This window comes from Ursus maritimus, unplaced genomic scaffold, assembly GCF_017311325.1.
Source record: "Ursus maritimus isolate PB19 unplaced genomic scaffold, ASM1731132v1 scaffold_19, whole genome shotgun sequence".
NCBI lineage: Eukaryota > Metazoa > Chordata > Mammalia > Carnivora > Ursidae > Ursus > Ursus maritimus.
In genome coordinates this window covers 24632290-24654856 of record NW_024424341.1, presented here as the reverse complement: position 1 = coordinate 24654856, position 22567 = coordinate 24632290, and the positions used below count along the sequence as shown (strand labels likewise).

Below are 22567 nucleotides of genomic sequence, written 5' to 3'. Positions count from 1 at the left end.
TCTGTAATCCATGCTGCCTCTAGATTATAAACCTCACTCCCATTAGCTATACAAAAGGTATCTCATTTCCCTTGCTCTTAGCCCTCCCCTCACCCCAGAACCCATCACCATAATACCCTTTCCCACACTTCCATGCATTTCTCTGAACCAACACCCATGCCTTGGCATCTCTTCGTGGCCAAGCCAGAATTCTGGGTCCTTTCAGGCTTGAGCTAAACCGGCAGGGTTTAGGGGGCACATCCCAAGAGGACCAGTCCCTGGTTGCTTGTGGCCAGGCAGACGAGGAGTCCTTCGATGCAGAGGGTGCCTCGGTATCCTGTCCGTGGTTCTACCCTGTGGTAGAACAGCATGACGTAACCTACCATAGGGTAAAACCACTGGCAGGACACAGAGAGACAGACACACACGGGGGTGGGAGCCACACCACCAAGCAGAGCCTGGAGAGAAGGTCACCATGGTCACCACAGAAAAAGAGCAATTGATCCACAGGGGCCAACACAGAGGGCAGCGCCACCAGCAAACAGAGGACCAGAAATAAGTGAACCCAACACCAAGAGAGATGTCCCCACACCATGAGAGGTCAGTGAGCTGAGCAGTCACCACAGGCGAAGATGCTCCTTCTCTCTGCCAGGGATTTCAGCCCCATGATCCAAGGCAACGTTTTGTCAGAGAGTCTGTTAACTTTTGTAGGAAGACGGGGTGAGGGCAAGACAATGCTTTAGGCTCTTTTCATGGGTACATCACCCATTTTAACTTTATAGACCCTATGCACGTGAGGTGCAGCTGAGCACTGATCAAGGCCCCCTGGAGGGTGACACAACTTGTATGTGTCAGGCACACACCGCCACACCAGATTCAACCTGCCCCGGTTGCCTTAAGGAGAGAAGCCCAGGGTCGATTTTTAACGGAAACCACATGACACCAATATTTAACCACTGCCCACTGGTGCGGCCAGATTGGTTCAAGTACAGAAATCCATGCACCACTGTCCTAAGCCCTTCCCTCTGAAGCTCCCAGCCTCTCTACAGACCAATAACTAAAGGGTTAATGCCTAGCCCACAGGGGGACCCCAGGACCCTGCTCCTGTGCCCAGGTGGACTGGCCCTACCCATGCCCACTCCTGAGGGTGCATGAGAGTTTTGGGAACCGAGATGAGCAAGGGGGAGGCAGCTTTCTGGCCCTGAGCTCTACAGTCTGGCGAGACGGGGTGAGACACAGCCTTCCAGGGGCGCTGAGCTCACCTGGCGATGCCTCCGTAGTCCAAGCCCTCCTCGCCACGCATGATGATGTAGAGCCGGCGGCGCAGGTCGTAGGGCTTCATGTTCATGATCTGGGGAGACAGAGCATCGTGGCCGGCCTGCCACTCCTGCTTCTATGGCAGGCCAGGGACAGGGGGCAGGGAATTCTAACTCCTGCTCCTCCACAGAGACGTGTCACCAAGGTCCACACCCTGGAAACTCTATCATGTGGGTTTAACAGGCCATGTGCTAGAAGATGGGGTGTGGTGAGGGGGCCCATCTGCTTATCAGGTCTTAGACACCATGATTATTTTCTAACCTGTTGGAAAGAATCCTCGAAAAGCGTCTGCCTGGAAACACTGATCTTCACATGGCTGGGGAGGGCATTTGACTGAAAAAGAAAGAGAAAAAGAAACCAACCTCGCATCAGGACCTCAGTGGTCACTATTCGGTCAGGTCTGCTGTCTGTACAAACAGGCTTCCCTGTCTCCCTGGGCCAGTGGCGGAGAGCCTGGTACCCCAGAAATGGGAGCTGGTTTCCTGGAGACAATGTCAGACAATGCTCGGGGCAGGACAAGCAACCAGCCCCTACCTCAGACTCAGGCATCCCAACACTTCTGCGAGGTTGGGAAATCACGCTAACGTAACTTAATTAACCCCAACGTCTCGGGCGGTCCAGTCCCAGAACTCACGTGGCAGAGGAAACGGAATTGGTGATACTTCCACCGAAAACTTCGGTCATAGGCACCAGGGGAACCTTGTTTCGTCCTGGAAAGAGCAAAGATGTTCTAGAATCCATGTGATTTCTCAAAAATTAGCAAAAGTTAGCCCTGAGGAAAGCTGATGCTATGTTAAATACCAGAAAGGCAGGCATAAAAGAAAGGAAATGACTGCCATTTCTGTAGACAGATTTGAGGAGTAAAAAGAAAAACCAGAAATAAAGCCAGACCTCTTGCTTTTAGGGAAAGACCACTGGTGTTATTCTGAATAAACAGGATAGCAACCCCCCACAACTTCTCCCGTTCCTCCCTCCATCCCCTCTAATGTGATACCCAAATTAGCCACCAGAGGGCAGTAAGAGGAACAAGAAAAGGATAAACCCGGACTGTGCGAACAGATACTAACGCAGCCCATGGGAAGTCCTTACCCAGACTCAAACCCTGGACGAGGATCCTTAAACGTGGTGGTGCGTGTATTGTGGTCCACAAAATAGCGTACCCCTTCACTGGTGTACTTCATCTCCCACCCCGGGGGCAAAGCTGGTTCCTGGATCATTCTGGAAACACAGGAAGAGAGGAGTTAAGAGCCAAGCTCTCCTGGGCCTCAATGCTTAGGAGGCTGGGGTTCCTGAAGTGCTGCTTTCTCCCTGCTTTCCCCCAGGCCCCACAAAGCCCTTAAGCGTGGGCCTTGAGGAAGGGCACCGGTACCACCCGAGTCATGAGGACAGTTCTGGAGCAGAGAGAGGTCATTTACCAGCTCTGGGTGGATGGCCATGGCCTGAGTGGTCACCAGCAATCCTGAGACACACACGCCCTTATCCTAAACTAGTTTCTGAAGGGTGGGGGTGGAGGGGTTCCCTCAAACTTTTTGAAATCACACTATGAGCAGCCTGGACAAGTGGCACAGAGACCAGCAACACCCTCCAGTCAGGCCACTCTCTATCCATCAGGAAGGTCAAGTTAAGAAGCCACGTTCAAGTCTCACTAGGCAGACACTACATGGAAAGGGTCTTGGGGCACTTGTGTGTGGCTAAAGATCCCAGAATATTGACGAGAGAGGACCAACACAGTCCAAGGCACTTGGCCGCCACTGGAGCTACATGGGACCTGCACGGGGCCAACCCAGCCCAAGTCCTTACCCCTGGGTCCGAGGGTCCTCCCACTGGGTAGTGCGTGTGTTATGGTTCACGTAATACACCCGTCCATTGTCCTGTCTCTTCTCTGCCATGGGAGAAGAAAGAAGAGAGAACAATCAGCTTGAAACATCTTGAGCCCAAGTTCACTCCCCTCTGGCTCCCACCTCCTGAGCGCCAGGTCTGGACCTGTTAGAGAAGTTTAACTGCTGAAAGCCTGGCTCACTCACATCTGTCACTGCTAAAAAGGACAAAAAAGAATCTTTCCCTACTGGGGTGACGGGGAAGGATAAACCCATTTCCAACTCAAGATCCAGCACTGTCTTTGGTTGGTTGATTTGTTGGAGGGAAGGGGGTGGTGTGGCAACAGGGAGGGGGAGCAGCCCAGCTGAAACCAGAGGCATAATTGCATCCAGCTGTGTGCAAGGGGGAAGCACGGCCAGCCTCCCCTCAACCCTGGTCCCTACCCCAGGCCCTCATGGGCTGGTCTCTGGTCCTGCAACTGCTCCGTCCAAACAGGGTCATTGTGGGGTGGCTGCATTTTCCTTCATATCTTTTCGATCGGCGCTCTGTACCACAGGGCCTACGTGCCGTCCCCCTTAGTTCTTTCGCCCTGCATAAAGGCAAAGCTTTGTTCTGAAACGCTCACATCCCAGCAAAACTGCTACACTGCACGTGTGCGGTGAAAGCCTGGGGCTGCGGGCACTTACAATGCCCACCTTGTTCCTACACCTAAGTGTGTGCTTCAATCCCGGGCAGTGTTTAGGGGTGCTCAGACATACTGTCTCTGTCCCCTAGACAATCCTTACTCTCTCTCTCTCCTGGGGCTTGGGTGCTCACGGAGTGGGAGTATGGGCAGACCCAACTCTAGCTGGTGATTCCAGGCTTTGAGAAGTGTTGAGAGGGGCGCCCCATCAGGTCCATGTGGATGACAGGCAAGACTAGGGGCAAGGCTGCGAACGCGAGAAAGGTCACCTTTCCCAGGAAGCTCCTGAGCCTTCAAATCTGTTTTGGTCCCCCAAACAAATGATGTGAATGGCCCTCCCTCTTTTGCAATGACAGGGCGAAATTAAAGAAATAAAAATAATTAGTTCCAGAAGTGAGGGGGAAACCAAAAGCTAAAAAAGGCACAGAACCGAGGAGCTCACCCCTCTCCCCTCAAGCATCAGGCTGCAATGTTCCCAGGATCAACCCAGGGTCTTGGTCTCTCTCTGCCCTATGTAGTATCCATTACTTGTCAGAAATTTTTAAAACACAGACAAAAGGAAAGAAACAAAAGAAGATGCCCAAGATTATTACAGAGCTACCATCACCTCAGCACAGTTTATGGGACTGTCCCACAGAAGGCAGGCTTCCCAAGAAGGTTCTGAGGAAAAGGAGAAGCGGCTCCCATCCCAGAAGCTTCTGCTTTGAACTAGGTCCTCCGTGTCTGCTCTGCCAAGGGCCAAAGCCAGTGCTAATCATCAGGCTGGGGGATCTGTCCAGCCGGCCTGGGGCCTATGCACTCGCTGCTGCGGAGGCAGGGTGGCAGGGGGCGCTGCCACTGGAACTGCCTCACTACATACAATTTCCCAGTCTGGGGGCTGGGAAAGTCCTGAAGTGAGCTTGCCTCCTTTAGGAAGAAACAGACTTGGAAGCATTTAGTCACGTGTCCAGGGTCAGGGCAGCTGAAGAGATGTGGCTCTAAACCCAAGGTGTGCTGACCCCTGGGTGTGGGGAGAACCACGGGGTCTCTCCTAGAGGAGCAGAAAGGGACTGAGGACGGAAAGCAGGAGAGCCCAGTAGATTTGATCGCAGGCTCCCGCTAAATACAATTCTCACTTGGTTCTGCTGCTCTTTCTGAACCTCCCTTGGGAAGGTGGCCCTGTCCCAGCCCTGAAAAAGCCAACACAAAGCCCAAAGGATCTGATTAGGAAGGTTCCCTGGCCCTCGGCCGGATGTTCTGTTTTCTCAGTTTCATACTAATATAATCTTGTATGTTTTCCTGATCATATATAAACACCGCTGACTCCAACCATGGCTTGTCTTCCCATCTCAGACATTTCACGCTTGGCCTCTGGGAGCTCTTTTCGAGGCGCTAGAGCTGCTCTTACTTGGTGACCACCATGGAGCAGAACGGGTACAGAAATCAATCACTTGACTCTACAGATCCAGGAACAACTCTGGGTCCCTGGCTCCCGGTCACAGTGTCTACTGGCCGCCAAACAACATCACAGATTCTGGCTTAATCTGATGCGTTCTCCCCCGCCTAGCCAGGGATCCTGTGTTCGATTCTTCATACTTGACTGGCTGCTGATCTCTTAGATACCTGGGACCTTCCATCAGTTCAAAGAGCCAGGTGGATGATCTGTGTGCCTAAGGGATTCCCTGGCTGAAGGTCAAGAACTGTCTGGAGGCTCCACTAACCAATACGTCCCCTACAAGGTCCTTTCCTTCCAGGGTTCTGGAATGCAGTGATAATTCACTAAGTGACTCCTTATGGGCCCAAGGCGAGGTGATGCAACCTGGTAAATTACTACCAGGGAGTAGTGTGTCTACACCAGGGGGTTCCAGCTCAAAAGCCAGACTTTTCTAGTTCATGTTCATCCTGTCATTGTCTGCTTCTCCATCTTTATTGGGGAGCATGCCCCTGCCCAATCTAATACCACATGTGCACACCACCAAACCAGCATTTACGGTCCTCCACTGGCCCAACCAATACATTAAATCCAACACCTGCTGATCCCTGCAAAAACTGCCCTCTTCCACCCCCAGGGACTCTCGCTGTACCAGCTCAGAGTTGCAGAGTGCACTGACTCTCACCATCTCTCACAACCCTTTTCTGCATGACCACTCCTTCCCAGAATAGCCACAAAGCCCATAATCTCTCCCAAGTCATGGATGGCCATCTTTCTAACTCGTTATTGGCAAATCACACCCCAGACTTAAAATTCTCCAGTGACAAGGAGAATCCAGCATGGTACTATTAACCAGCAACGATGCGACCAGCGCTCAGCTCTCTCATCTGCTTCCCTCTGGCCTGTTTCACAACTGTCACAAAGAAAAAGGTGGCTTTCTTTAGTCAAAATTAGGCTGAAATCCTCCAATATCTCAGCTGCAAAGAAAGGTTTGGTAAGGTGGCTCCTTCCAATCACACAGCCACAGACCTGAAACCAATGCACCAGGGAGTAAGCCAGCACTAAAACGTCTTAGTCAATGACAGGTTGGATGGTTGGGTAGACAGTTCAAAGTCAGGACCCAAACCCAACAGTCCCATGGCTGCCCAGGGACTTGGTCCGCAGGGTCACACTCCCTCAGCCATGGCGGGTGACGGCTCCAGGAGTGCAGGGGGACTCAGTTGCTTTCCCAACCTTCGAGCTCCAACGCCTGTGCCGCTCAGTCTGGGAATCCCTACAGAGCACGCTGGCAAGAAGCGAAATGGGAAATCGAGGGTTGGGAGTTAGGAAGACTCTCAGGGAAAGACGAGAGAGCACAGCGGAGCATCAGCTGACAGACGGCTGAGTACACAGAAGAACTCGGTACTTACCCCAGCCAGGAGGGAGGGGGCCCAGTGGGTCATGGTCAGTCGAAGTACTTGAAGACTAAACATAAGAAACACAGCAGAACACAGAGGTTAAAAAAAAAGCTGCCGGTTTAAAAATAAATCGATCGATAAAAATAAAAATGCCAAGGATTCATTCCCACATTTGAGCACTTTGTACAGGCTACGGTGGGGCCTGAGGTGACATCTGCTGCTCTCAGAAGTTTTTCTCAAAAAAGAAAAACTGAAAAAGAACCCCCCACATGGAGGGCCCCGACAGGTTTTGGAGAGGGTGGAGCGAGGGGGAGGAAGATGAAGATGCATGCAGAAGAAGGTGGGCCAGGGCTGTGGAGGCAGAGAGCCGGAGCGGACAGCCCACGAGCTCGGCCAGCGCCTCTGCTCTCGGCTCCTGCTCCCGGCGGCCAGGGCGACTGAAATCACCACCACCTCCAACTTTCTCCAAGAACCACACACGGGAGGGGAAAAAATATCGCAGGCCTTTCCAATGAAATCATTCCCACAAGCCCTGCCCACGCCCAGAGCTTCCTGGCTGGGGGCTGGGCCCTCCTCCTTCCACCTCCCTCCTGGGTGCGCTGGGAGAGGGAGCAGCCGTGGTGTGCAGAACCAGCCCAGACTGAAGGCACATTCATGCCCCAGGCCCCTCACCTCCCCCAGGAATGTTTTGCTTCCCTTCACAAAGCACCTTTATTCTCCTCCGGCCTGAACCTGAAGTTGCTCAGTGTTCTGTGTGTGCCTGTCTGGGGAGGTGGGGCTGGGGGCCAGGTGGCGAGCAAGCAGGAGAGACAGGAGAAAGAAGGGGGAGCAGACTCCAGGCCTTCAGGGTCACTGTTTACATTCGAAACCCCCACCCCCAGCTAATTCTGCTGTGGGATCCCTGGGGCAGGGCTGCAGTGGACCAAGAGTTCTCATATCCTGCGGGGAAGGGGCTGCTGTCAAAAATTCTTCATAGTTAAATAAAACAAGTATTGTCCGTTGTTCCACACTGGCTTGCTTGCTTTTTTTCTTTTCTTTTCTTTTCTTTTTTGCTGAAGCATTTTTATTTCACATACTAAAACTGGATCATCGCATGAAGGGATCAAGTTCTCAATGCAGACTTCGGGCTGCCCGGCTGGCTCTGTCTGGGGGTGACAGAGCCACACACGGGCAGGAGGATGAATAGGGCTCAGTCTCGGCTTGAGAAAACATTGGTGGAACTCAACTGCCAACGCACACCCCCCCCACCCCTTCATAGCCGGCCCTCTGCCCCCAGCTCAAAGGACAGAAAAACTTTCTTTCCAAGGTGGCAGCACAGGCAACTCTTCCAAAGCAAGTTCCAACAAAGATGTTTAAGTCTTGAAACCATAGGTTCCTTGATGGGACAGAGCCCCCTTTCAGCAAAAGGCCTCCTGCCCAGCAGAATGAAACTGCGTGAAGGAAGCTGGGCCGTGCTCAATTTAGGGCCCCTGTTACCATCATCCTGGAGGACGTGGCTCAAACTTCCACCCCAATTCAGATTTGTCTGATGGCTACTGAAAGAGAGCTCCCAAATGTGACATCTCCCAGGTCATTCTGCTGAGAGTGAGGGGGTGGGGGTGGGGTGCAGCATCTCATAAAACCCAAGCTCCTCCAACCTTGTTAACACAGAAGAGCAGTAGCTATAAAAGCATTCGGTAACAGAAGGAAAGGAACTAACTTGTGAAATACGTGTGCATTTCAGATCATGAAGCCAAATAGAACTCAGTGGGTAATGAGCTGTAGCAAAAGGGAAGAAATACAGAAAAGGTCATTTTAAAAAAGTAAAAGAAGCATTCAGAGCAAAACTATCTGCTGCTTCAAGTGTTTTGTTTTGTGGTTTTGTTTTTTGTTTTTTGAATGAGTGGGTAATCCACAAAGCAGCCATGAGCTCCAACGGGAAATTAGCTCCCAACTGGTACCAACTGGGCTTCAGTAGACCGACAGTCATCTTCTGCATAACTCAACAGATCAACAAACCAAACAATCTTTACTGCCAGCCTCCGTGACCGCACTGAACTAGAAACCAAAAATATTTATCAGCTATCAAATATTCCTTTTCCAACACCATGGCACCTACAGTGTAGGCACATGACTTAAAGAACAGCCAGTCAGATGCTCCCACTCAGAACTTCCGGGGAACAGCAGGAAAGCACGAGGTCTTCTGGAATGACTCACTGCTACAGTTGCGTCCGTAGTCCGAGGGAGCAACCAGCGTTTAATGGCAGCACAGCCCGGCAACATCCTTTGCCTAGCCTACCCCTGGTTTCTGCCAGAGCTTGGTTCGTCATTGTTCTGTTCATTCTATGAACTACCCCATTCCCATTTGGTAAATTCCTTTTCTGCTTAAGTTTAACCAAGTGGATTTCTATTATTCATGAAAATCAACTGTGACTTGTATACAAAGCACAGGGAGGAGAATAAAAAAAATATCAACCCTTGTCTTTTCCTTTTTTCCTTCCTTCCTTCCTTCCTCCCTCCCTCCATTCCTTTTTCTTTCTTTTTTTTTTTTTAAATAGACTCCACACCCAGCATGGAGCCCAACAAGGGGTTTGAACTCCCAACCCTGAGATCAAGACCTGAACTGAGATAGAGTCCAACGCTTAAGTGATTAAGCCACCCAGGCACCCCAACCTTTTTCATGATCCTGGCCTTTCTTTAAACTTCATACAATGCCAGCTCTCTTTCACTGTACTGTTGTTTTTTAAATAAATTTCTTTGGCATTATCCTATTCTCATCCTATCAGACCCATATCCCCAAAAACCTGTGAAAAGGAGAACAGAAGAGGAAACAAGATGGAAGGGAAAGTGACCAGAAATTGATAAGCATGAAGAACACATGAGAAGGAGTCAGTGAAAGCTGACATAACAATTTTACCGCTTGCAGTTAAAGCAAAGCACTTAACTATTTTGGACATTTCTTCCCTAATGTACATAGTACGACTTGAAAAATAAGAAAAGGAAGTGGACCGAAAGAAGCCAAAGAGAAACAAAAAAAATAAGAGCTACACATCATGGCCTGAAAACCAAAACCCCACATCTCCAGTAAGTCAACCAACTGTCCCTTTTCTTCGCCCACATTTTCCCTAAAATGAGAGATCCTAAGTATTGCTTGGAGCACAGTCAGAAAAGCACAGAGAAATGGGTGTGAAGGGATTACAGTCAGAAGAAAGATCCTGGGATGTGCAGGTGACTCTAAGCGACAAGAGTTTCCTTTACTAGTAGGAACAGAAAGCAACACTATTGAATCACTTTCCTGGTAACTGTCCCACGGTTGGGACATCTGAGGTGCAGGCCGTGAACCAGACAGCTCACGTTGAGTTCAAGTCCCTCAGGACTAAGCACTAAGTTCCAGTAATATTTTAAGATACAAACTCAGAAATAAAGAATGTCTAGCAAATACAGCCGAGGGCAAGAAAGGCTCTGAGAAGGGCATAAAGGTTACTGTATAGAAAGCAGGTTCCTTTTTTAAGGCTCCACCCCATGGGTGCAGGACAAAACCCAGGTGTTTGAGAGTTCAATCCAAGGGGCTCTCTGCAGAGTAAGAAACGAGAGTTGTCTGTTTCCGGATAATGCAATCTGGCATCCACACAAGAGGAGCCACAGGATGGTCTTTTTCAGTCCTGCAGACACTGGCTACCTCCTTTAGTTCTTCAGGCAGGACCACCTCAGGGGTTATGGGAGTGCTGCAGAAACAGCAGTAGGCACAATACACGAAAATGGGCGGGCATTGTCGTGGGACTGCAGCAGTATCACAAAAGAGCGGGCACAGCGAAACTGTGAGTGCAAAACACAAGTGTGGTCACAAGAAACAAAGGCACGCTGGGGCATCAGGAAATGGAAGCATATCAGAAATAAGGGAACACTAAGAGTAACCGAAAAACGTGTGTGATGAGGCAGAGGGCAGGAAGGAGCCATGGGAGACTACGAGGTGGGGTTCCCCTGGCTTCCATCTTGAACTGCACATTGAGTTCTCTGTGGAGCAAGTGAGGAAGAACGTGGTCTTGGTTTCAGCCCAGCAGGAGGAGGAGGAGGGGAAGCCGCTGGTACAGTATCAGCTCTTAAGTCTTCCGAGTCAAACCCTGGGCCAAGGCCAAACCCCAAAATAACTGCATGAAAGCGACTCTTCTTACTGGTGACCAGGACATGGCACCGTAGCAAACGAGGGGCAAAGCAAATCCAGGGGAGAAGGAAATCAACAGAGAGACACTGAAAGCTGACCCAAGAAAGATTCCACACGTTTTTCAATATGAATCTTGTTTCACAGAGAAAAGGGAACAATCACCTCCATCCAGAACCCTCCTGAATCCTCAGCCAAGCTGAGAAAACCAGTTTAGAGTACTCAAAAAAAAATAAAGTTTCCTTCAAGGGGACCCTCCAAGGTGAAGTTCTACCTCTGTGTGCCTAGGATGACACTGCGAGAGTGACAGAGGCGGGAAAGAGAAATGGATGTTCCAAAAGACCAAGTGAACGTGACCTCTAGAACCTGCCCTCTCACGCACCTTTTTTTTTTTTTTTTTTTTTTAATTAAAGAAGCTGAGTAGGCAGGGAGACAAAATCATTGGGAGACTCCTAAAACGTGTCCTTGTCTCTAAGTCAAAGGATAGAGATGCCTGGACCTTCTTAGTTTTGCAGCCACGACCACCCAAGAAAAGAGCAGGTAAAGTCTTCAGGGGCTACCTCTGGAGGAACAATTTCTGACCCGCAGAGAATGACCAGATCCCATCCAGTTTTGACACATGCCAGAAGTGGATGTCAGGCAAGTGTGAAAGGGGCTGCGGAGTGCAAGGCCGGGCCTAAGAAGCCCCAGGGCACGGATTAGAGCCAGGCATTACAGCTGACCTAGACGCAACGTAATGGGACAAACATCGCGCTTTCTGTTCATCCATACTAAGGAAACTGAGGTTCCTCATCAGTGTACTCGCTATATGATGAGCATCAGCCCCCCCAGACAGAAGATGAGACAGGCCAGTCCAGAGGGATGGCACCATCCCTTATGCTTGATGGTGTAGCTCCTGCTCTGGGTTAGCAGAGAAAAAGCTGCAAACAAAGACAAAGCTGATAATGAATGTTCCCTGGTTCAATGGAACTAAAGATTTTCTGATCATCTACCTAGGAAAGTATCTAATTTAGAAATGGGTGTGGTAGGGGCGCCTGGGTGGCTCAGTCGTTAAGCGTCTGCCTTCGGCTAAGGCCTGATCCCGGGGTCCTAGGATCGAGCCCCACATCAGGCTCCTCCGCTGGGAACCTGCTTCTTCCTCTCCCACTCCCCCTGCCTGTGTTCCCTCTCTCGCTGGCTGTCTCTCTCTCTGTCAAATAAAATAAATAAAATCTTAAAAAAAAAAAAAAAAAAAAGAAATGGACTGTGGGCTTAGAGTTTATTTCAAATAGAAACAATGTTGACTAAACACGGTGATTCAATGTTGTGGACCAGGTCAAAAAGTTTCCCGCCTCTAATCCACCACCTTCTATAGGGATTCTAGTGCAAATCCCAAGCTTCATGTTCAAGGTGCCCCGAGAATATGCAGAGTTCCAGTTTCAGAATCCCCGTCTCTACCAAAGAGGCTGTGTGGCTGGGTTCCCCCCAGCCACCAGGTCACTGGTAGAGGCTCTAATGGGATGGACAGTGAGGCTAGAGGGTTCCTGAAGGGACACAGTACAGGAGGCCATTAGACAGTTAACTTGGGACCCTAGCACTCTGAATTCTGGAATAGAAAATTCAAATGCTGTTCTGTAGATAATGAGCACAGAAAGCTTCGAGTCCGTAATTAAAATGGCAGTGATAACTGCAGAGCAAAACCCTCTTCCTTAAACCTTTCACAGTGACTTTTAAAAAGTGATCAATTGACAATGACATTTGAAGATCACTCTGCTGGGAACAGGCAGTACAGATCGGAGAAGAGAGCAATGCCAACAGACAGAACAATTCAGAGACTGCCCCAACCATTCAGTTGGGAGGGACAGAGGAAAATCAGGAATCAGGTAGAAGGAAGCTGAACTAGACCAAGAGTCAATAAACTTTTTCTTTTACGGGTCAGACAGTAAATATTTTAGGCTTTATAGGCTATATGGTCTCTGTTATAACTACTCAACTCTGTTGTTACAGTAAAAGCAGCCAGAGTCAATACCTAAACTATCGGGAGTGCTTCTGTGCCAATAAAACTTTATTTACAAAACAAAGTGTGGGCCAGTTTGGCCCACGGACCATAGTTTGCCAGGCCCTGATTCAGATCAATTTTAAAGTTCCCTCTATCTTTGTGAATCTGTCAAATAAGAAAGATCTAAAGAAAAACAGGAGCAGCAATGAAAAGGATTTGGGTGGCTACTGCTCTGTAAAGTTGAGGTATAGGAGAGGTCACAGCTGATCTTCAGGTTTCAAATTAGAAAAATGGGCTTGGAAGGAGGGGCCAGAAAAGAAATCCAGTCTTGGAAGAAAGACGGTAAATTTGGTTTCAGATATCTCGAATCCTAAACACAGAGACAGACATTGAGTTACTAAATTAGATATAATGGAACTTGAGGCATTTCACGGTGATGCGTAAAATCTCCAGAGCACTGATGTTTCCAGCCATGGTTTTCCCCTCTCACCAAAGAGGTCAACAGATACTGTGTGAGGTGGCACATTCTTCAGCACCGGGAGGCTCCACACCCTCGTGGCGAGCCCCTGCCCTCTCACCTGGTAGAGGAATCTTTGGCTGAAGTGCTGCATGGCGCCCTGGAGCTGATTGCGCTGGGACTGCCACTGCTCGTAGTTCCGCACGTACTCAGCTGTGGGCCGCTGCCAGGTGGTGGTCCGAGTGTTGTGATCCACATAGTAAAACCTGCCTCGGGGATCTGTGCGCTTTTCCCAGCTGGAAACATTAAGCTCAGAATGAATAGAGTGACCATCCACCCCTACCCTCAAATTCCACAGAAATCTCAGGACGGCTGGCAAGGAGGGACTGAGGGAGGGTTAAGCGTGGTATCTGGCACGGGAGCCTGGCCAGGCAAGCCCCAGTCACGGAGGCTTCTGGGAAAGCGGTCATTTGTGGCTGCCTCTGCAGCCACCAATCCCTCCTCACCATTAGCTCCTGATTTCCATTTAGGAGATCCATGTTGTTCTGGGGAAGGTGACTCTACTCCCAAGTTCAGAGGTGAGCAGCTGACTGGATCAGGAGTAGGCATGGGACCTATGTTGAGCTTAATGAAGGCAAATTTCATGACCTTTGCTAGGATGCTAGGAAAAATAGTCTCTCTTCCTTGCCAGATATGACTGAGAAAGCATGCAGTCCTAGGAGCCATTGGCTGTCATCTTGGACCCAGATACAATATGAAGTTGACCCAATAGATGGCAGAGTAGAAAACCAAAACAAAACCAAAAAAAGCCAGCCCCTTGGTGATATTGTTGAGTCACTAGATCAGGCTTCACTTGAACCTAGGATCTACATCTAGAATTTTCAGTTACATTAGCCAGTGAATTCTCTTCATTATTTAATAAAGCCAATTTAGATTCCAATTTTTGTTACTTGCAACAGAAATCATCCTGATATAAAGTGCCAGTAAAAACATGTTGCATGGTCATGAGAAGAAGAGATGGTATGAACAGTAGGGTTCTCTACAGTAATTTTAGTGACAAAGCAACCTTTCCAAAATACTAGTGTGGTAGGGGCGCCTGGGTGGCTCTCTACAGTAATTCTAAAATACCCATGGGCAAGGCAAGACTAGAACAGATGGTAAAAATCTTCATCTGTGCCTGGCTGGTATAACTTGATTTGCACACAATGAGGGAGGAAGCGATCAAAAGAAAGTAAGAGAGGGAACTTTGTGGAATGATGGAAACGCTTTAACATTTTGATGGTGTGTAGGTTACAGGAATGTATGCATTTGTCAAAACTCAGCAAACTATGTGCTTGAAATCTGTATATCTTATTGTATGTAAATCATACGTCAATATTAAAAAGTGAATTCGAATCTAATCAAGCCTCCATATCTAGCTACCAGTTTACAGGGAAGACAAGGGATAGAGGAACATGTTACCCAACACCTCAAGGTCATATCAGTCACATCCGGAATATGAGAAATTCTACAGAACAAATGCCAATGATCTTCAAGAAATAAATGGTCAGAAAAAAATAAGAAAGGGTGGGGAACTTACAGACTAAGAGAGACTTTTGAGACATGCCAGCCAAAAGCAATGTGATGGTCTTCAGTTTGAATCTGACTCAAATCAACCATAAAAACATTTTTAATACAATTGGGGAAAATGGAACACAGATTGGGTATGACATGCATGAAGGAAGGAAATATTGTTAATTTTGTTGGGTGGGATGATGGTATTTTAGTTTAGTTTTTCTTTTTTTAAAGTAATCTCTATGCCCAATGTGGGGCTCAAACTCACAACCCCGAGATTAAGGGTTGCATGCTCTACCTACTGAGCCAGTGAGGCGCCCCTAGTTTTGTTTTGTTTTTTAAACCCTTATCTGTTAGAGATGTATGTATTTATGGTTCAAAGGATATGACATCTGGGATTTGCTTTAAAATTCATCAGTCCCCTCTCCTGAAAAGTAGGTGGTCAGATGAAATAAAATGTTATTAATTGTCAGAACCAGGTGGTGGTTACAAGGGATTCATTGTACTACTCTCTCGATTTGGTGTATGCCTGATGTTTGCATTATAAATTTCAAAGGGGGAGAGGGACAAAAGGAGCTTTAAAAAGATAAGAAAGAGATACCACTGAAGAAAACAGCACTAACCCAACACAAAGAGAACCAATATGGATTACACTCTATGTGTTGGAAAGTCTTTGTTCCCTATCTTCTCATTTCATCTTCTCTGAATCCTTACCTTACTCACATGACTATCATGCTTTGGTCGGTACCTTCCTCAATTTTCAGGGTTAGCTTCCTAACTGACTTTTTTGGGCCACCTCTTCAATGATTCTTTTAACTCAAGGCCTCTCTAAAAATGGCTTCTCTTCAAGGAGTTTCCAGTCCCGATGGCCAGTCCCTACACTGCATCTGGATTCTGCCTGCTAGACTGCTTTGCCTTTATGACCCACAGTCACTTTGGACTCAACAAATGCCACAGCTCTCTCCCCAAACCGGAGTCTTCCCCGGTCTTCCTCCTGCTAGTCCTCCTCCCAGGGGTGAAGCTACCCCATCATTCCTGACTCTTCCCTTCCTGCTGCTGTGAGTAAACCATTCAACCCGAGGGCTTCTTCCGTTGTTGTCACCTGCCCCTGACTTTCCATTTCTATGTCCAACTATCCCTGAGCAAAACTCCCCACTCTGAGCCAGCCTATAAACTGCCACCGGGATAATCATACCAGACTGTGCACCCCCCCTCCCAGCTTCTGTGTGATGCTCCTGCTCAAAACCTTCAACTAACTCCACACCGCCCTTGAGTCGAAACCTCAAGTTAGTATTCGAAGCCCACAACAAACTGGAACCTTCCCACCTTTCTCATAAACCCTCTCAACTAGTGATTTTTCTTTTTCTTTTTTATCTAAGGAATCATGTATCAATAGTTTAAAATATAAATAGTTCTACAGGAGGTACAATAAAAAAACCAGCATCTCCCTTTCCTACCTCTCCCCATTGCTGATTCTTGCTCCTCTGAAGCAACAACTTTCAATTCCCAACTGTGTCTTCTATCTACAGCCATATTTCTGAATAACACACTTCCTCCATTATGTCTGGATTTCTGTTATATTAGACGTTACTTGTGAACCTTTCACTTTCGGAGCTGAGCATTTAGTTACTGTATCCCACCCCACAGCACCCACAGTGCCCTCTCCTCCCCCAGCCTCCCAATTCAGAAAATCATCATTCAGTCAACATTCAGAGTTTGTATTCTGACTTTGTAGAATACTACGAATATATTTTCTTACTTGTACAACTTTTTTTTTCTGAAGTTAAAGAACTATGCATTTTATTCTGCTTGGTTTTCAAGAACCGATCACTACTTCCCCCCCAGATTCTCATAGCACAGGTGGCCTCTTGGTGTCAGTTAGACGTGCCTCAGCCATGTCTCTACAGGCACACTTTGTCCTATGTGGACACCCGTCCTCCAGGCCGGCTTTACATCACTGTCCTGAATCATCTTCCCTCACCTTCCTCTTGGGAATGTCTTTGGCCCCTGAATGGAGTCCCCTATGTCCTACATCTCACGACTTCTTTCTTGGTTTCCTCTCATCTGGTGGAACAAATCATCTAGTAGCTTCTGCGAAAGAACACACTGAAGTGAATTGTTTGAAACACTGGCAATGCCTTTATTTCAACCCTTACAGTTGAGTGTTAGGATGAGTTAAGAGTTGATTTCTAGACAGGAAATACTCTTCCATCAGAATTTTAAGGGTCTGGCTCCATAGTTGGCTGTTGAGACAAAAGATGGCATTCTTGATTCCTGATCCTTGATTCCCTATTTTTACCTTCTGGGGGCTTCTGAGATACTCTCTTGCCATCCCAAAATTTCACCAGAATGTGTCTTGGGGTCACTCTTTTCCCATTCTCTGGGTTGGGCATTTGGTAGGCCCTTTGAATTTGAATACATTACCTCTCAATTCTAGCAAAATCCTTTTATTCTTTCTTTGGTAATTTCCTAACCTCTATTTCTAGTTCTTGCTAAACTATTCATGAATGATGTTGAATCTCCTAGACTCATCCTCTAATTTTCTTATCTCCAACATTATCTTGCAATCCTGTAATTTTTATTTCTGCATTATATATAGTTGACACTTGAACAGTAAAGGTTTGAATCCACTCACATGTGGATTTTTCTCAATAAATACACCGTAAACGTATTTTTTCTTCCTTATGATTTTCTTTACACTTTCTTTTCTCTACCCTAATTTATTCTAAGATTATAGTACATAATACATATAACATGCAAAATATTTGTTAATTAATTATGAAGCTTTTGGTCAACAGTAAGCTATTAGTAGTTAAGTTTTGGGGGAGTCAAAGTTATCTCCGTATTTTCAACTGTGCAGGGGGTCAGCACTCCTAACCCCTAGGTTGTTCAATGGTCAACTATATATTAATTTCTAAAAGGTCTTCTTGGGACGCCTGGGTGGCTCAGTTGGGTAAGCATGTGCCTTCGGCTCGGGTCATGATCCCAGCCAGGGTCCTGGGATCAAGTCCCATGTCGGGTTCCTTGCTCAGCGGGGAACCTGCTTCTCCCTCTGCTTGCTGCTCCCCCTGCTTGCGCTCTCTCTCTTTCTCTCTGACAAATAAAATACTTAAAAAAATAAAAATAAAAGGTCTTATTTCCTGCATGGTCCATTTTCCAGTCTCCTGTTCTTGCACAGATGCCATATTTCCTCCCAAATTTTTGAGGATATGAATTATAATTTGGTTTTATACTTTCCACATTGTTTTCACCAAGTCCCTTTTTCTCTGTCTGTTGATCCCAGGCTGTTCTTTCACATTTAAAAGTGAGTCATTAAAATGCTGAATGGACACTCTGGGTATCCAGGTCCGGGTGGGCTGACCAGTGGCTTCACTCTGCTGTTTGACTAGAAGACCCCCAAATAGCACAATCTGCAGTTCTCTTCCCTTAGACTGGTCACTTTACCCAGCAAAAGACTTTCCAGTCTTTAACTTGGGGACAGGGTCCTCACTTAATCCCTTTTTCTTCTGAGTTCATCTCCGCCTTCCACTACGGCTATATTCCACAGGCCGGCTGCATGTGTGCCTGTGTGCAAGAGGCATACACATGTGCACGCATGCCTGTGACAGCAGGATGCAAGTGATGGCTGACAACTTGAGAACCTAAATGCTCCCTGCACAGATTCTTTCTTTTGTTTTGTTTTTTGTTTGTTGTTGTTGTTTTTTTTAAAGATTTTTTATTTATTTATTTGACAGAGAGAGACAGCCAGAGAGAGAGGGAACACAAGCAGGGGGAGTGGGAGAGGAAGAAGCAGGCTCCCAGCAGAGCAAGAAGCCTGATGCGGAGCTCGATCCCAGGACTCCGGGATCACGCCCTGAGCCGAAGGCAGACGCTTAACGACTGAGCCACCCAGGCATCCCTCCCTGCACAGATTTCTAACTTAACTTCACGATTATTTAGTCTCACTACACACACATACACACACATACACACACACATACACACACACACCCCAATGTCTGATTGCTGAGGCTTTCCAGGGCTGCGAGCTGCAAACTGGCTGGCTTCCTGAGGGATACCCACACTGCAAGCTTGGGTTTCAGCTTTCTCAGCTCTGCCATTTAGCTATCAGCAACTAAACTTTGATTACCATCTCCCATATGCTGCTTCTCCTCTTCCATTCTTTTATCATTATACTTTTATTGCCATTTTAGGGGGTTTTCAGAAAGGAATGGAAATAAACACATGTTCAATCCACATGTTTAACTGAAAGTCCTCTGCACTGGTGAATTTCAAACTTCTAAGCAGCATAACCCTACCCTTGATTCCGGGTGGAATCTTACAAAGATTCACAATCTATAAAAACAGAGCAATGGCTGGAGGCCCAGTCAGCCCTTTTACTATCTCCACTTCCAGCAGGCATGCCCGCCGCAGCCAGGTGCCTTGCTAGACACACTCTGAGCATCTTTGTTTCACATAAACCTTCCACTCCAGCAAAACTGCTCCATGAATCATTCCCTACAGACATCTTTTCCACTCACACTGTTCCCCAAACCTGGATCAACTTCCTCTTGTCTTTAAGTCCACCTCCAGCATTTCCTGCAAGACCAAGTTTGATCCACCTCTCTCTGAGGCCTCCCCTACACCGTGCTCTATGGAGACCCCTCTCCCTGCTCACCTTTGGTCTGAGCACCACCTAAGAGCAAATTACCGCATTCATCTTTAGTTACCAGGGCCAATACTTTTTGTTCCTAGATAAAAAATGACCATTTGGGGGCACCTGGGTGGCTCAGTCAGCTAAGCATCTGCCTTTGGCTCAGGTCATGATCCCAGGGTCCTGGGATCAAGCCCCGCATCAGGCTCCCTGCTCTGCAGGAAGCCTGCTTCTCCCTCTCCCTCTGCTTGCTCCTCCCCCAGACTGTGCTCTCTCTCTCTCTGTCAAATAAATAAAATCGTAAAAAAAAAAAAAAAAAACTAATAGGCTATGTGAGCTGAGCCATCTCCCAATAAAACATTAAAACTGTTCTGAAAATAAGAAAGCTGACTTTAGTGTCCCACCTGAACACTCAAAGAGGAATCAAATCTTGGGCCATCCTTAGGAGACACCATTAAATATCTTCACTTAGATTCCATCCAAATGTTCACAATATCAAGGCCTACATAACTTATCGGCCAGAGAGGGTAAGAGGCAGCAACCAGAACACTTTTAGAGTTAAGGCTGCTTTTATTTTTTAAAATTATTTTAATTCAATTAATTAACATATGTATTATTGGTTTCAGAAGTAATGTTGCTTTTAAATAGATGGGTTGTCAACACAAAAAGTACAAGTATAAAATGCATCCTGTTAAAAATCAATGCTATGTAACTTATAGGCCAGAGAGGGTAAGAGGCAGCAACCAGAACACTTCTAGAGTTAAGGCTGCTTTTATTTTTTTAATTATTTTAATTCAATTAATTAACACATGTATTATTGGTTTCAGAGGTAATGTTGCTTTTAAATACATGGGTTGTTGACACAAAAAGTAGAAGTATAAAAAGCATCCTGTTAAAAATCAATGATTAATTTACAAGACACTGGAGAGATTTGACTACTGACTGGGTATTCGATGACAGCAAGGAAATACTGTTAACAATACAGTGGTTTTGTTTTTAATAAGAGAACATTTTTTAGGAATATATACCAAAATATGGATAAAATTATATGATGCCTGGGGTTTGCCTCAAAATGATCTAAGAAAGGGGGAGAGGGCCGGGTGAGAATTACAGATCAGGAGTTGGCAAATTTTTTCTATAAAGGGCTACAAAGTAAATATTTTAGGCTTGGCAGTCTATACAGTCTATGTCGCAATTACTCAACTCTGCCGTTGAGCATGAAAACAACCATAGACAATAAGTAAACAAAGGAGTGTGTACGAGTTCCAATAAAACTTTATTTACAAAGATGGGTAGAGGTCGGATTTCGTCCACAGGCTCATAGTTTGCTAACCTCTGGTACAGATGAAACAAGACTGGCCATGAGTTGGATAATTACTGAAGCCAAGTGTTGAGTATGTGGGGATTCTAATTACTGCGTATTTGAAACTATCCATCATAATATGAAAATTTCCATAATTTCCAAAGTAAAAAGTCTGACTTTTTTCTAAGAAGTCAATATTTTACTTTGGTTAAATATGTAAATAAATATTCTGGACTTAAAGTAGAAAACAGAACAAGGACTAATGATGACAGATTATAGTTTTGTTTCCAGAAGGGTAAGGAAAAAAAGGAAAACACGGCATTCTACTGGAAAACTGAAACTAAAAACAGCCCATCCATGGAAATTCGTAGGACCAGAAGGTGAGGTGGTATTTGCCCAGCACANNTGCTGAACCACAGCACATGGGTTTTCCTGATACTCCCCACCCCTGACATCCTCTCCCTTTACAAGCTTGGTGGGGAGGTGTTCATATGTTCTGTAGGAGCCCTTCATGACTGCTTCACTGGGAGGTGATTCTCTCCTGAGACCAGAATACATTCTCTTTTGAAAGCCCTCAGGACCAAAAGGCACATGTGGAAAGAACTTTCTGTCCCTGGCAAGGAGGGAACCAAACCCCTTCTCCTTAAACTTGGACAGTCTTCCCTCACTTGGAAGCCTCACTCATCCTCTGGTTTTAGAGAACTTAGCTGCATTCTCACAAAGCCCAACTGAACGAGAAGCACCCTTCAGGGGCCGATCAGGCATAGGGTACTGTGAAATGCATTAACACCCTTTCTATCTTGGCTTCCTCATGCCCTTTTTCCCCCAGAGATGCTGTGAAAATCCTAGGATGTCCTAAGAAATGAGAGGAGAATTAAGTGCATAGGAAAAGCAATCAGGTAACCAGGGATAAATGTCCCTGTACTTTGCTACCTCTGCAGAAAGAGACTGAGAACCTGACCCTGATAGGGTACCTCCGTAGGTGAAATAACTGAGGGCATCAAGATACCAAAGGCCCAGGAGGCAGGAGCCCTCTTCCTCCAGGACCCAACAGCCATGGTAGTTCTGAGTATCACTTACTAAAGCCCGTGGCCATCAGTCATGGCCAATACAATGAATAAGGGGAGAAGGGAAAATAGAGAGAAAAAAGAATGCAGAAGGAGAAGACAAGGGAAGGGGAAAAAAGAGAGGGAAAGGAGCAAAGAGTAGGCGGAACTAAAGAGATGGCTATGGCAGTGAATGGTAGAGAAGCCAGCGGGTGACTCTTGGTGCCAGTTCTAGAGTCTCAGGGCTTACCAGCCCAAGCCTTACCCTGGAGGAAGAGGCCGCTCCCAGGTGGTGGTCTTGGTATTATGGTCAACATAATAGACACGCCCATTAGGCAGCTCTCGCTGTTCCCATCTGAAAAATAAAGTCAAGGGAAGCATGAGATACACAGTTGAAATGTATAAGCCCTTGTTTGAGAAGGAGTCCTTCACTACTGATGTGGCAACTTTAAGAAGACAAAGATGACATATGAGATCAACCCAATGGTCAAACCAGCTCCATGCTGTCACTGACGGTGGCACCCACGAATACTTCTTAAGAACAAAATCTCTCCTTTAGGAAGTCAATGTACTGGAATATGCCATCGATCACTCTAGCTTCACCTAAATGATCCATATGAATCTACATTCTATGGACTTTTCCAAATCAGTGTTTCATGGCCATTTTAGGATCAAAGATCCCTTTAGGAATGGGATAAAAGCGAAGGACGTTTTCCTTCCAAAGTGCACATACCAACAAAAATTTGTATGCAATTTCTGGGCTTCAGAGATCTCACCTAACGTTTATCTAGGGACCCTCCTGCCTTTGTAGAATATACTACCTTTTAAAGTCACAAATTATAGGACTATTACTA

General features: G+C 46.8%; 1 protein-coding gene across 1 annotated transcript in view; it reads right to left on the bottom strand.

The window, feature by feature from the left end:
* WWP2 (WW domain containing E3 ubiquitin protein ligase 2) overlaps positions 1-22567 on the bottom strand; it is a 142690-nt gene that overhangs the window by 7531 nt on the left and 112592 nt on the right. Inside the window, exons 9-16 of the mRNA XM_040633530.1 lie at positions 21979-22068; positions 13299-13473; positions 6617-6671; positions 3097-3178; positions 2386-2514; positions 1931-2006; positions 1558-1629; positions 1242-1330 (exon numbers count right to left, since the gene is read on the bottom strand). Coding sequence (XP_040489464.1) covers positions 1242-1330; positions 1558-1629; positions 1931-2006; positions 2386-2514; positions 3097-3178; positions 6617-6671; positions 13299-13473; positions 21979-22068 — 768 coding nt within the window. The remainder of the gene's footprint in view (positions 1-1241; positions 1331-1557; positions 1630-1930; positions 2007-2385; positions 2515-3096; positions 3179-6616; positions 6672-13298; positions 13474-21978; positions 22069-22567) is intronic.